Below are 14,990 nucleotides of genomic sequence, written 5' to 3' on the forward strand. Positions count from 1 at the left end.
AAAAACATGCAGGAGGTAAAAAATACCATGTTTTGAGGGAAACAAAAAATATATTTTGCCACATGCCTCTAAGGGTTTCCACAGGGCAATAATCTGATTTGATTAATTTGTGTGTTTGAGTGTTTGAGTGATTGAGGCCATGACTTTTTTCAGTTTATCTTCAACCTTTGTCTTGTCTTACAGTTAAAAAGTGAGTTGGAGCTTTCCTCCCAGCAGCAGAGCCGACTCAATGAGGTCATTCGAGCCATCACACAGGTATATCACACATGTATGCTGATGCTGGCATCATGATCCACCATCACGATCCACGATGTTCAATCCACCCTCTGCCTCCATTTGTTTTATCCAGTTTTCCTTTGCTCTGCCTGTCATCCATCTCGTCTCACAGATCATCACGTTCTCAGGAGCCATTGGTTTACAGTCCAACAGCGCCTGTCTGGTGGGTCACTTGCATTTGGCCCACATGTCCACCAGCCACAGTCACACAGCAGGTCGGTGCAGCATTCACGACATGAACAGAATCTCAGCCACTGTAATCTGCACTTCAATCATCTCATGTTATTTTCTGATGTTCTTTTTTTCAGACCTTTCTTGTTGAAAAGTCATGTGATGTGTAGAATACCTCAAGCCCAGTTACTGTGTACTCTCAGAAACAAGAAGATGCTGTTTTCTGTGACGTGTCTTACTCTCTTTTTTTTCTTTCTCTCAGTCCCACAGGACTTTAGTTACCTCCCAGAGAAAAGCGTCATCAGATCCATCATTGACTTTGTCTCAGAAAGTGGAAAGAAAGGTTTGTAAACTTTATCATATCCCTTCTTTGAGTATCATCTCGGCATTGATAGTTAACAGTGTCTCTGTAATTCAAAGCAATTTATGTTTTAACTGTCTGAAGCTCCCTACCTCTCTGTTTCCAGGTCCAGAGTTCTCTCCTCCGGCTCTGGTGAGGACGGCTCTGACCTCGCTGGCATCGGTTGGGGCCAGTTTCCAGTACCCCCCCATTAACTGGAGCGCTGTGCTGTCTCCTCTGATGAGGCTAGGCTTCGGTAAGAGTTCTCACTGATTTGGGCTAGGGTCAGCCTAGCCTTAACCCTATTTGTGCATAGTCAAAGCACCGTGTTGAAATGAGTTGTTTCAACAGGAGAGGATGTACAGCATCAGTGTGTGGTACTGGCAGCGTGTCAAGCTCAGTCTTCCCAGAGTGCAGCTCTCTTTCTGGGCTCCTGGCTGTCACCACCGCTTGTGCACAGTCTCAGTGTAAGTTCATACCTTAAAAGCTGTTTATAGACATAAACTCTGGAAAATGTCCACACAAAGTTTGTCTTTCCCATATGAAGAATGCAGCAGGAGATACGGATGTCGGATCCTAGAACTTTCCAAGTTGATGACTTTGTCTGCATCTTATATGTGTGACTCCTCTTTTTCCTCATGTTTCATTTGTATCCTTTTTGACTCGTTTTTGTTTTGCGTGAGTCAGGTGTTAGAAACATCATTAGAAACACCCACTTGTTCGCAGAGAAGCCTCCTGCTGTGCTCTCACATACAGGCCCTCCGAATCATATAAGGAGAATATATGGAGTTCAGTACATGGCTGAAAGCAGCCAATTGAAATAAAAATAACCAGTTTACATGAGAGTCTCCACTGAAATTGCAGATTCAGGCTTGTATCATCTTCAGGGAATAACATGCATCAAGTATATTCATAAGTTAGCTGATATGAGTTTCTATTCCAATTGCAGATCTCCTTCGATCTTACATTTTGTCCTAAAACAGGAAATAATTTGCGATACAAGATAACAAACCTGACCAAACATTTGATTCCCTTATTCAATTCTCAACAGGTTTTGATTCTTAGCCTACAAAAATTAAAAGAATCCAACATCCTGATACCAGAGATGCTTTTGGCTTTGAGCTTTACACCCTATTTTCCTCCTGCAGCATCAGACCCGGGCTCACCTGTTTGAGACACTGGGCATGTGGATGAAGCACGTCGCCGAGGACAAGCTCCAGATCTTCGTGGAGAGTCTGGGCCTGCAGCAGTTCCAGGAGGACCTTCGACCCCAGCGTCTGTCGCTGTGCCGCTCTCTCCTGCAGGGTCTCGACAAGGCTATGGCCCTCCCAAACCCCCCCAGTAACTGCTGGGCAATCCTCTGCTCCACCACCGACAAGATCTTCAGCCTCCTGCCCAATGAAATCCAGGTATAAAATCAGCTTGTTCACACATGTTCATCTTCCCCTGACTGCTGCCTTGGCTCATTCCCCAAACCAACACAACAGTCCACACACTTCAACTGCTTCCAGTGCCCACTCATCAACTTCCACCAAATAGGTTAAAAATACCTTACCAACATTTAAACTGAAATCCTAGTTTTTTGCTGTGATTGTACCCGGCCCTAACAAGGATCTCTCTCTTTTTTGCAATGCATTTCATTTTTGTAATGACAAATTCCTATGTTTTAGGATGATGAAGTGGACTTGTACATGGGAGTGGCCAAATGTCTGTCTGAGATGTCCGATACAGAAATTGATCGAATAGCCAAAGTCACAGAGGTACAGTATGATGGGGGTGCTCATGAACCAAATGCATTTTAGTGTCCAAATCCACTTTAATGGAAAAGGTTTGCTGGGTTAGACTTTGGTCAATTATCCTATTCTCTTTAAAAGCCATGTGAGCTCAGCTTATAATGGCCAATTTGCCTTGTTTTAAGAGAGAACACTTTAGATTCATATATGTAAGACTTTATATTGTGATAATTGGTCAATCAGAATCACAAGATCACATGTCGGTCTATATTTTATGGTCTTTCTTTAGAGTCAGATGGAGAAAACGTGCTTCGTCTTGGCTTACCTGACTTCCCAAGGCAGAGTTCCCCTGCTGGGTCTCAATGACATCATCACCGGCGTGCTTCGCGGTTGGCCGAGCCGCAGAGTCGGCTGGCTCCTCCTGCAAACGTTCTACCAGTGTCGCCTGGCCTCCGGCTCCAACACAGGTCAGGGCCGAACACAATCGGGTTCACATCATATCAGAGAAGGGGAAACACATCCATAACTGATATTATACTTTTTTGCTCATATAACAAGTCATAAAGAAATACTTCAAGTGACAATAGAGGACACTAGGGGCATACCATACCACACTCAGGTTTCAGTGATTGATTTGTCGGTGAAACCCTCATCATTTCATATTTGAGTGTTTCTGACATGCAGTATATTAGATGTGTGGCAATGTTCTGTTCTATCATACGTCCTTGAGTTTGCTTGTAGATGGTTTGTTCTTCTTCGCAGGCGTCTCCAAACGAATGGATTGGCTCCTGGAGTTGATGGGCCACATCCGAAATGTCGCCCACGGTGTCACCTCGATCTCATGTGGAGACCGCAGAATGGTAGGTGACTGTGCTGTATGTTAGGGACTATGGGTAATTGATAGTTAAGGTCTGCTCACCTCTCAGTGACATTGTTTTGGTTTAATGGCCTGAAAACGTACTGTTTGCCCCACTTTTCAGTCTCATGGCAGTATTTCAGTTGTGAGGAAAACGGATCTAAAAATAAAAAGAGTGAATATTGGACTTGGATTCATCAGGTGGACACTAGAACCCAACAAATGCTACTATTGCTCTGTGCCTGCTGCATGTGTAAATCTTCAGTGGTCCGCTAACACATGAGCAATGACTACTTTGTACGGTGGTAATGTAACTGTAACCATTATTCTTTAAATGATAATGAACACATCACGGAAAATTCCCTCAATAGATTCCCCTTATTATTTTCCCGCAGGCCACAGACTTCCTGTTCCAGGTCTTTGCTGCTGCTGTGGTTTCCTGGGGGGACCACCTCATGCCCCTCCTGCTCGGCATCAGGGCCCAGTGGTTCCCGTGGCAACTGGGCTCCAAGCCTCAAGCCCTGCACCATAGTCTGTACGGACAGGAGTCGCTCACTGACCGCGCCCTGCCACAGTGCCTGCTGGGAGTGTCCCACAGCTTGGCCCTGCTTCTGGACAAAGAGCCTTGGAGCAGCCAGACACAAAAGGTTAGTGTTTCCCCTTCTGTCGACAAACCGCAATTCCACATTCTCAGCCTGGAGTTTAGGGCCCTACCTGGAGGATGGCGAGGCACACATGGTTGATCAGAATGTTTGATTAGTAGTATTTCAGTTTTAGGATATGTTTGATGAGACAATGGCAGGATGTAACTTTTCTGTTTGCTTCTGTGTGTGTCTCAGTTCATAGACTGGCTTCTCAGCATCACAGAATGTCCTGAACAGAGTCTGTCGACTGAAACCATCAACACAGCCAAAGGTGAGAAACACAGACGTTAACAGCCCAAACACAGGCAGTGCCCACCGCGGGGGATCTAATTTGTACTGGACAACAGGGATTTAAGGGATTCCATGTGACTCTTTTCTTACATACGATGATGGTCTAAGTTCTGCTTTGCTTAGACAAATATACATGACGGCATCCTGTGGAGTCCTTTGTTTGTTGATGAGCATGTCTCAGGTCTATTTGTGTGACACATGAGGACACAGGTTACAATGCTGCCTGATGCTGTTGATCAGTGAATGGCCAACTGTAGTCTAAAGAGAACTTTATGAAAAAAATTAATTGACGAACTGTTCCAACAACAGAAACCCAATATTAACTTAAAAACAAATCCAATCGAATTTAACTACTGTTGGAAAGTCTTATTCAGAATCTCAAGAAATCTCAACTTGTATCTTACGATTCAAAGCACACACGAGAGATGGCGATGGCTGCAACCTGAGAAAGCTTCAAATTCATGAATAAAATCAAGTTTTAATTGAAGATAAACATGTTAATGTCGACTCAAACTAACAGTAACCGATTGACATCAAACAAATGTAGTCACCACGTTGGTTATGCCTTCAGGATACACAGTGGTTAATTGGGATGAGGAATGTAAACTCAATGGTAAAACTGCACACGGGAGGAAACACTGACATTTAGCTTTGTTTGTTATGGTACAAAATCTAGAGAGAATTCAAACAGAGTAGGAAACACATTGCTTGGCATGGACAGTAAAAGTCATTGTTTGATTATGACAGGGGTCCTTGTGTTGTGGTTTCAGCTGCCCTGTTGGCCCTGAAGTCCTCCGCTGAGTTCGAGAAGAAAACTGTGTGGACCCGAGCGTACGGCTGGTAGCCCGGAGGAGCCACAATATCGTACGGGAGCTCTAACGCCGAGGCTGCATCTCTCCTCCCTGAGCTTGTTGGACATGGATACAGCAACGGCCTTGAACATTTTGAGGCACAGTGCAGCTCCACACTTTGAGCTCGGATAGAAACTGTGCTGCCACTGGGACTCGGCTTCCAATGTCGAGAGGAATGTGCTCTGTCAAACATTTCTATTAAAAGCATAACTGAACATATTTTATTTGGTGGCGTTTACATCTTTGAACAATTTCTAACAAATCAAACTCAAAAAAAAAAGTAACAGACTTTGATTTTTCAAGTCCTCGTTATCCTCTGAACTTCAGAAGTCTCTTGGAGTCTGAAATTGTCCTTTAGCCTTTTCAGTTCTTCGATGCATCATCTCCTTTTCTTCTTATTGTTCCATTTGTCCAGTTGGTGTTGTCTCTCCTTCAGCAGCTGCCAGACTAATATGTAGGCTCCTGAAAAGACAACACTGCTGTCACAATCTTGGCAAAAACTAAACCGTGTCTTTATTGTAATGCTGTGTCTATGGTACAGATCTATCAGCTATAAATAGATGACCAAGGCCAAACTGTCCTTGGATATATACTTTATGTTTATTAAAAATAAACAGAATAACAGTTTTAGTTAGACTTAATAATGCGGGATGGTAGGTTTGCCCCCAAATGTGCTGGTAGTAAATTGTTAGGCAGGCACTCGTCTTCAGTTGAGTTGATAAGAAGCAAGGGACTTTCATTTCTGTCTTTGTCAGGATGTGATCCGCCAGGAAACAATTTTGTGGCAATTCGTACACTTGCCAGGACGTTTCAGTGTGAACCAAAGATTGGATTAACCAATGACCACTAGTGTGGCTGTGTTACGTGTTGGGACTATTCTTTTTTGTCAAACAAGAATGTATCCATCCACCCTGTAGTTATTTAAGTTAAGGCAGCAAAATTACTGGGTAAGCGTTCAGGGTTAACAATGTATTTACAGGATTTTTTTTTAAATGCAGAAGACATAAGCAGTTCATAATGGAACAGTTTATCAGGAAATATAAGTTATATGTTTTATTATATATTCGCATAAGTGCTATTTTATTTATTTTACATTGTGTCTTGAGGTGTTTATTAGAAGCCAATTTCATCGTACTGTACATGTTAGTGTTTGTGCAGGATCTAAATATGTCACTAGATGGCCAAAGCATTTAGAAGACCTTTGGCTATTCCAATTTGCACAGCAGGTTCGTCACTGGCAGAAAAAAGAGCCCATAGAATCCATCCCTAGGTGGCCACAGAAAACAAATATGTATCTGCTGTCTGCACAACTAATCGTGATATTTTGCCTCATAATTAGGGTTGCCCCTTTTAAAATCCTGTCTGGTTGTGTTTAAAATCCATTGTTTGGTCATTATCACATCATAGATCTTACCAAGAGTGAGGATAAGCAGGTACAGCAGCAGGAAGAAGGGCTGGTGAATGTACGAGTTTAGTGCCGTTGACTCGATGTACGGTAGGGCCTGGTATATGGTGACACCTGAAGAGGGTAAAACAAGGAAGTTATTTTAAACACATTGTGATTAAAATATCGTGACAGCTCCAGTGATGGCTGATTATCTGTTTGTCCTGAGTGTCACTAGATTGGGCTTGTTTGCAGTGAACAGCAGTGCTCTCTCAAACGCACACTCAACCGGAGTGAGCTTTCCTCACACACTTCCTGGCATTTTATCATCACCCAGACGCTTGCCAACTCATTTCCTGGACGCGCACCACTGTCCTTGCACAACACCAATCCGTGACGCTTTCGAATGAACTGAAGCGTGTGTTGTCGAGAATTTGTAATGGCGAATGTATCGATGTTTCAGGATGCAAACGTCGAAACCGATCACGTCACCTTCTGTTGCGACTGACAGGATGTACAGGGGGATCCAGAGGGTGTAGCGGGTCCACAGCATGGCGACTGAGCGTTTGTCCATGACTCGCAGCAGCTCGTGTGGGTATCTGTCAGCAAACAGCACACATCAAAATGTTGACTAAAGTCATGAAAGGCCATAGTATTATCCTGTACAGTAGCTAACAGTAAGGTCAAATGCAAAAAACCCCAGATTTTAACATTTTTCTCTTGATGTATGACAGGACTGTTTAAACGTTACACTTGGCAATGCTTTGTTATTTCAATTTAACTCTTCCTCCAGCTGAATACTCGACAGGACGCATGCAATACGTTTATTTACAGACTTTTAACAAACTTGCAACAGGGGAGGTTTTACCCTCAATGGCCTTATTGATTAGAAAATGTCAGAGAAGTATCACAGCAGCAGAGAGCAGCTGGTAAACACTGTAGAGCTTTTAACCACTAAATACATATTTCCCAGGAGATGGTGGAGAACAAAGACGGAGCTATAAGGAAATGCTGCTGGCCCTGCTAAATATAACGATATAATATAATTTTTAGTAAGATACTCAATTCACTACTCCAATATTATCGCTAACCGGAACTCTACTTTTTCTCATAAATGGACATCCCACATGACATCATCCATCATTTTATAGCATCTTTGCTGTAAATAAAAAAGTATGTGTAATAAATGAAAAGTCCAGTGGGAGAGCAGCTGGTGTGCCAACATTCTTGACAGTCACAGTTGACTTAAAAAGTTCACCTGTCATAACAAGCACAGACGGAATGGGTGAAGTGAAATGCAGAGACACGATGTGATGCGCCTACCGCAAGAGATCCAAGCTGTTCCACAACACGACCTGGAAACACACGACCGGTTTACTCTGGACCTCCTCCAGCATGACCACCAGGATCAGCAGAAGGTTCTTCTCCATTACCTGAAACGGCAAACGGGGAGCACAGCTCTTTCAAAGACATGTTTTAACACCATTGATAACGAGATGCCGTCATGGATGAGCTGCGATGACACACGTGGATGAAACGAGGAAGGAGTCTGGCTTTCTCAATCCCATCGGCGATGTGGAAAAGCTCGAGGTTGGAGAGCAGCTGGCACAGACTCATCACGAAGCCAATAGAGTAGAAGGTGTCTGCAGAGGCATCTGTAAAGTTAAAAAACATGTTTTTTCATCCAAGCATAATCCCTTTAATGAGAGCTATCCCTGCTGTCCCTCTACTCGCCACTATGTCGATGGAGGGACGGGTGACTTGTTTGAGTCCACAATACACTTTTGGAGTTTCAGGCCTGAACAGTGCTGCAGCCAAATCCAATACAATTGAAGTAAATAGCGACCAGCAAAGCTCACCTTTGCCAAACATGAGGTACCTGGCTATGGTATTTGCCAGTATCCATGTATGTCCGCAGAACTGGAACAGGTTATATGAGAAAATGTAGACAAGCCTTAAGCTCAGCCTGAAAGGTAGAAAACAAAAAGGGCACAAATCAGTTCATCATCTGGCTTCTGTCTTTTGTGACTTGGGTCTTTTGCAATGTGGACATTACACTGTATTATGACTGGCTTCATTACTGTACATCAATGGACATCAATGGAACAGCTCCCTCTCTAACGATCTGTTTACTGGACAACACTGATTCACTTGGAACAGAAAATTGTCATCATAGATCATTGACCTGAATTATTCTGAGTAAATTTAAATGACGTAGAAAAAAAACAGTGGCCCAAGTACTGTAAGCATGTATTTAAGGTACTTATCATTCATCAGTCTTGATTTCTGCATTCACTGGTTACGTAAAGCAGCAATTATAAATGTTGTGTCCACCTAGAATTTTAACAGTCACTGAAGATTAGGTGATCAAAAGGGCTGGGACTGACAGAGAGCATTGACGTTGCAAGACATCAAATCAAAACAATGAGCTAAAAGAAGCTAAACAAACTTCAGAGTTGGTGATAATTCCATGAGGGTTTACCACTGTTTCATATAACAGATTGCATCCAGTCTTGATAGTGATTAGTGAAGCTTTAATTACCTTTTAATTTCTTGTATTTCAATAAAAACATTATTGTGGGACCACCTTGTCCACAAAAGGTACAGTTTATGTCTTATTCCTCGAGGAAAAAGGTAAATACGTGTACATACTGTATAAAGAAATAAGGTGATAAAGCTCCAAAGTAGTTTACTTCATAAAACTGGAATACAACTATCAGTCTGAAGGCTTACACATCTAAAAAATAAGCATTTGAAGAGATTGCTTTCTTACAACACAATGCATTTATAGCACACACTCCTATACATCAGCAAAGATAAAAGTTCATCATGCAAAGTTTTAGATTTTGGTAATACCCAGGCAATACCCTGGGTATTTTCATATCATGGTGCTTTTGTCTTGTGAGCTATATCTACAGGGATTTAGTTGTGTGACTGGAAAGCTGACTAACCCGTCAGATCTCAAGACGCCCCCGAACTACAGAACATTCCTTCTACCACTGTGAACTCCCATTCTTGAAACCTCACGTATTTAAGTTACATACTCACGTACATTCTCCCTTTAAGATCCCTTCTTTAAAAGTAAGCAGGAGCAGCTAATTTCTGTCTGAGTTTGAGGAGATTCATTTTTCCCGGTGAAGTATGTGGCTCCGTGCAGCAGTTTCCCCTCAGCAAACCCAGACCTGCCTCTTTCTTCATTCTCCTTCACAACTGGAGGCAGAAGAAATGCTGCAATATCTCAGCTTGGCAGCGTTTCCTCAGGCCGATTGTAACAGTTTTTACTTTACGGCAACTAGGAAGTGAACATTCCATGTGTGTATGTAACAGCCCCCTCTGAGAAAACTATGAGCTGTGTGTCCGCCAAGAGCACATAGGTCAGAGGGAGGAGGAAGACACACACACATGCCCAAACACGCACACACACACTCAAATTACATACGTCTACCAGGTCCGTATTAACAGCAGGAACAAGGGATACCCTTTTGTGCCCCTCAGTAGAATTCCAAAAACACCCTCAAATTCCAACTTGTGATGAAGTCCAACTTGTGATAAAAGTGAAACATAAAGAAGGGAATGCAAATTCTGCGAACATGACAACATATTAGGGATACAAATGTGTGGAGACAAAATGAACTGCAGTTTATCACAGAAATATTACTCTACAATAATACCTATATATTGTAGCGATAGGTCGCTCTGATTGGACAGCATGGGTGCAAAGGCTCATAGGTTGTTAATTTAGTCGCGTTGTGTTAAAAGTTCTTACTTGGTTCGAGCCATTTTCACGTCTGTGTGTTGAGGATAGTTTCAAGTTCTGTTTATGTTTCCTGGTAAATGGAGCCACCATGACTGCGGGGTGTAGTGACTAGGACCGGTGCCAGTAACTGTTCCTTGTTATGAGTAAAACATGCTCTGTTAAAACTTCCAATTACATTATACTGTATGTTTCTATTTTGCAAAGTATTGCTTGAGGGTTGATAACTAAATACAATTGTTACTTATGTGTTTACTAGAGACCATTAGAATGGAATGTGGATAGTGGAAGGTGTTCCTCTGAGGATTAAAGAATATAACATAATAATCTCTATTCTGTTGTTATCATTTCATCAATCCCATGAAAACACTTCTGTTTTCACAAATAATACTTTATGTATAATTCAATTCAAATGTATTTATCATTCACTAGTCAGAGCTTAATTAGTAGGTTGCTGAGGAGGAAATTTAAAGGATGGTTGTGTGAGTAATGTGCTCTGACCTAAGTAGACAGGTTATATGATTGAGTTGAGACATACGTGTATCAACTATCAGCTGAAACAGATATGATCATGTAAACATATTCAGATGTGTTTTGTCCTATGTGTGGAGCAATTAGATCAACATCAACAAGAAACATAATGTATAGATCCATGGATAGATAGATTACCTTATTGATCACTTTATGGATCCCTAGAGGGAAATAAAATATGTTTGTGTTTGTAATCACAAAAATGACTACACACTAGTGTTGCCACGTGTTGACTTAATATATCACATCATCAAGTGTTAATATTTATTTATCAGTTCATTGGGAGGTTCTATGGATAAAAACCTATCTGTGTTCACGCTTCACATTGACAGGAATAGTATGCAGTGTCCTCTAGTGGTGGAAAGTTGTAATTCATCATGCAGAGATCAGGGTTAATTAAAATGTAGGTCTACAGATGTTTTAATGTGATACAAACTCCACAGAATCAAATATATTAATGAGAATGAATAATATAATCATAAAAAATATTTTATTAAAGAGTTTTTTCAAATCAGATGCCTCAGTGCAGGCACGTGAACAGACAATTTGGGGGGCAGGTGCTCAAACCCCAAAAAATGGGCGCCCATCGCCGAAATTAATCAAATAATAATAATAAATAAATAAATAACACAGTGGGATATTTTCAATTTATATATTTATTTTTGTTAACAAACTAACTCAAATTATCAATTTGAATAAATAAATGAATAATAGGCAAAAACAGACAAAACAAGGCTATATTTAATAACCAAGTAATATGTTTTGCTAGTTAATGGCCTGATCCAAGATAAAAGAGAGCTGCTACCCTGAGCTGCTTGCTGCAGTTCCCTGTCCTTCTGCTATTGGAGTCTCTCTTTTCTTGGTATTATGGTGCAAATTTTGTGTTTGGGTTGTGAGTGCTGCGGAGCATGTCGGGCAAAATTCTCACAATAACTCAAATAAATGCCCTGTCAGATATCAAAACACATTTGGGAGGAATTGATGACAGTGAGAGTAATTGTTATTCTTAAATATTGATGAATGAAGAAAAAATTGGGCTCCAGCAGAAGGGCACTTTTCTCATCCAGGGCAAAAGGGCCAGTGCTTGATCACCACTAGGGGCCTATCTGTGCACGTGCCTGCTTCAGTGTCCTTCAGGTCTGCTCAAGGCAGCAGAAAACATATTGTAACATTAGAACTCCAGACTGAAGCCCAGTATATGCATTAACGTGTGCATTCAGTGTCACAGTAGGTCTCATTGTGACGGTCAGGAAAAGTGACCAGGGTCAAAGGGCAGTGACGGTGGAGGCCAGAGCAGAGAGGAGGGCTGTTACATAACTGCTGAGGTAAACAGTGAGGGTGACTCTTCAGTTAAAATAATACAAATATAAAATCTTAGAAGATAAGATGAAAGTATCCATAAGTTTTCCTCCCACAAAAATGCTACTCCTTTGGTCATCCAAGTTTCCATAAGTCCTTCCGATCAAATTTGACTCAGACATTTTTGCCTAAATATCCTCTGTTATCCGCCTGCAGAGCCGTGTTCATGCACGGATCACAGCCGACATTTAGGCTTCAAACTTGCCGTAAATTCTACCGTTTCGAAATCGGATTTCAATATCGGAGCTTACAGCAGCATTGCCAGATGCGAAAAGTTGAAGTATCGTGCCAGAATCTTCAAACCATCGTATTTTGAGAGAAATGCTCGTATACGACCAGAGTATGGTGTGGGACGCTCAATACTGACGTTTGAAGCTGTGTCGAGATTCTGGAAGGGATTCAGTGTATGGAAATTAACCATCTCAAGACACACTGCTCTTATTTTGAAATATCACGGCCACTTTCGTCATCACAACATGCATCATTTGCGGGAAAGACGTCTTGTGAGAAGAGATGTGTAAACACTGATGGGATCCATATTTTACCATCCAGTTGAACTATTTACAACTGATAATAATAAGTGTCACAAAATGATCATATTATCGCACATCAGGCGTTATTGATCGTACATCATTAAGAGGACAAGATTATCGTAAATCTAGCAACACCGGCTTATGGACACTTGGATGACCACACAGGAGCAGTCTGGAGATGTTTTATGTTTTTTTCCCAGTTTTTTTGTTTATTTTTAAAGAAGTAGTCTCCATATACTACAATTGTATTGGATTCAGGTACAACACTGTTTACCCCTGTTGACTCAAACACTTCACCCACCCCTCCATCGGGAAAGTGGTGAGTAGATAATGAGGGAATATACATTTTTGGGTAAACTATCCCTTTAAAGTGACAATGAATTTAGGCCTTGTAGCTATGATGACCAAGCCGACAAATAGCCAATCCAAACAGGCCTGAGTCTCCAGTTTAAAAGATGGAATCGAAAGGATGCAACCAGTTATCATCTGGCCCCTCTCTTGTTGCTGATTAAATGCCAGTGACAGATGGGAAACACATTAGCCTGCTTCTCAGTTCTCCAGGCCAAGGCTAGTTGTGAGCACTGTCATATGCTTCCTGAAATTACAGATGATTTTTTGTATCACATGCTTGGCTGCACTCAAGAACCCTGCACTAGAGAGTGTGATGAGTATGACCTTTCAAGCAAGACTGCAGAGTCAGTGTCTTAAAAAGCTGCGTGATGGAATTCTAGTCTAAGCCATTGTAAATTTGTAACACACACACACACACTCACACACACACACACACACACACACACACACACACACACACACACATTCACACACATTCATATTTTGTTGCGAAGCTACCTCAGTCAACTTTGTGACTTGGGAATTGAACGTTGGTCTCATCCTCCCACACACAACCACACATTGAGTTATGATTGTTCATACTTGACATGTTGATGCTACACTAAGCAAGTAAGCTAATTCCAGGTGCTGGTGAAGAACACGAGATGCAAACCCCAAATTGTGACATCAAGGTTAAAGGTTCTATCGTCAGAAATTGAATATAAAATAATCCTAGTGATGTTTCCACTTGTGTGTTTCATCTAATTTGTATGAATTGTTGATTTCTTTACTCTAGAAGTAAGTATTAATGGAAAATGAAGGGTACCAGAGGTTCTCTGTCATGTTTGTGAAAAATAATCAGTGAGGTGAGGGGTAATCAGCTGCAACATGCAACTGCACCACTAGATGTCGCTAAATTCTACACACTGAACCTTTAAATTAAGAAAAAAACATTATCCCAAAGTCGAGTTAACTTTAATTTCATGATGTATTTTGAAGAAAGTACATAGAACTGTCAGGAATTACTTTGACACAGAAATTGCCTGAGCTAATGCCGGATATTAGCTCACTAGGACTATCTTTAGATCAGCAGCCTATTTTTTACCTGAGTAATTATCAGTATTTGTACCTGATAATAGTGTGACAAAAACTTTTGTTAGTTTAGTGTTTTGGAATTATTCAATAAATTACATTAATTTGTATAATTTCACATATCCATCCCCACATTAGCGTGTTGATGGTGACAGCTAACATGAGTTGAAATGAACCAGATACAAAGGTGATGAGGGAAAGCTTCACATTAATCTTCACACCCTCACATTGGCACTGACACCGGTGTTAAATGGGTCCTCCGGTGATTTAATATCACACCTCCATCAAGTTGGGGCACTCCCCATACTGCAAATCCCATGGTGCAACTTGATAATGTGTCTGGTAATAGACCCAGGCTGTAACACATATTTTCTGTTTTCATATAATATGTGGATGCCTTCCACACAAGGAAGTTATAACAGTTTTCTCAGGCTGAGTAAACTGATCAGCAGGTGTAAAACCAGAGCTTTAATCCGGACTGGTGAAGAAGAATGAATGAACTTGTCCGGATGAGTCTCTATTAGCAGCTGAAGGAGATGTCTCGCTGCGTGAGGAGACACACTTTGCTTTTACAGGCTATTTCCTTACTTCTCAGGGCTCAGCACAGTAATATCAAACATATAGTTCAGTGTTTATAATATGGATTTATTTATTTTTGCTGCTGCTGCTATGGAGATATAGTTTCGGACTGCACTAGTTGCAGAGGGTGATGTTATCGAGGGGAGCAGCGTGTTTAGCAGTGTGCTCTTCTCGTCAACCACTTATGTCCCCCTTCTTAATCTGTTTTGACGAATGGCCCGAAATGATTGACCGCCTGCTGTTTTAATGTGGGCTCCACAAGTAAC

At 41.5% G+C, this 14,990-nt stretch overlaps 2 protein-coding genes across 3 annotated transcripts in view; one reads left to right on the top strand and one right to left on the bottom strand.

Moving 5' to 3' along the window:
• Positions 1-5,381, top strand: part of focad (focadhesin) — a 38,745-nt gene extending 33,364 nt beyond the window's left edge. Inside the window, exons 33-44 of the mRNA XM_062383768.1 lie at positions 184-255; positions 389-491; positions 710-790; positions 915-1,043; positions 1,139-1,254; positions 1,936-2,196; positions 2,458-2,547; positions 2,810-2,987; positions 3,283-3,380; positions 3,772-4,023; positions 4,216-4,291; positions 5,082-5,381. Coding sequence (XP_062239752.1) covers positions 184-255; positions 389-491; positions 710-790; positions 915-1,043; positions 1,139-1,254; positions 1,936-2,196; positions 2,458-2,547; positions 2,810-2,987; positions 3,283-3,380; positions 3,772-4,023; positions 4,216-4,291; positions 5,082-5,155 — 1,530 coding nt within the window. The 3' untranslated portion in view covers positions 5,156-5,381. The remainder of the gene's footprint in view (positions 1-183; positions 256-388; positions 492-709; positions 791-914; positions 1,044-1,138; positions 1,255-1,935; positions 2,197-2,457; positions 2,548-2,809; positions 2,988-3,282; positions 3,381-3,771; positions 4,024-4,215; positions 4,292-5,081) is intronic.
• On the bottom strand, positions 4,770-11,309 carry hacd4 (3-hydroxyacyl-CoA dehydratase 4). 2 transcript variants are annotated; one of them, XM_062383771.1, is made up of 7 exons: positions 9,599-11,309; positions 8,406-8,512; positions 8,074-8,201; positions 7,870-7,979; positions 7,039-7,145; positions 6,577-6,681; positions 4,770-5,624 (listed from the first exon to the last, which is right to left on the bottom strand). In XM_062383771.1, coding segments are annotated over exons 1-7 (642 nt in total). In that variant the 5' UTR covers positions 9,601-11,309; the 3' UTR covers positions 4,770-5,541. The 2 variants fall into 2 exon arrangements, with proteins under 2 accessions (XP_062239755.1, XP_062239756.1); XM_062383772.1 differs by having other exon boundaries at positions 9,595-11,304.
• Positions 11,310-14,990: the final 3,681 nt, after the last annotated feature.

This window comes from Platichthys flesus, chromosome 24 (genome assembly GCF_949316205.1).
Source record: "Platichthys flesus chromosome 24, fPlaFle2.1, whole genome shotgun sequence".
Classification (NCBI taxonomy): Eukaryota; Metazoa; Chordata; class Actinopteri; order Pleuronectiformes; family Pleuronectidae; genus Platichthys; species Platichthys flesus.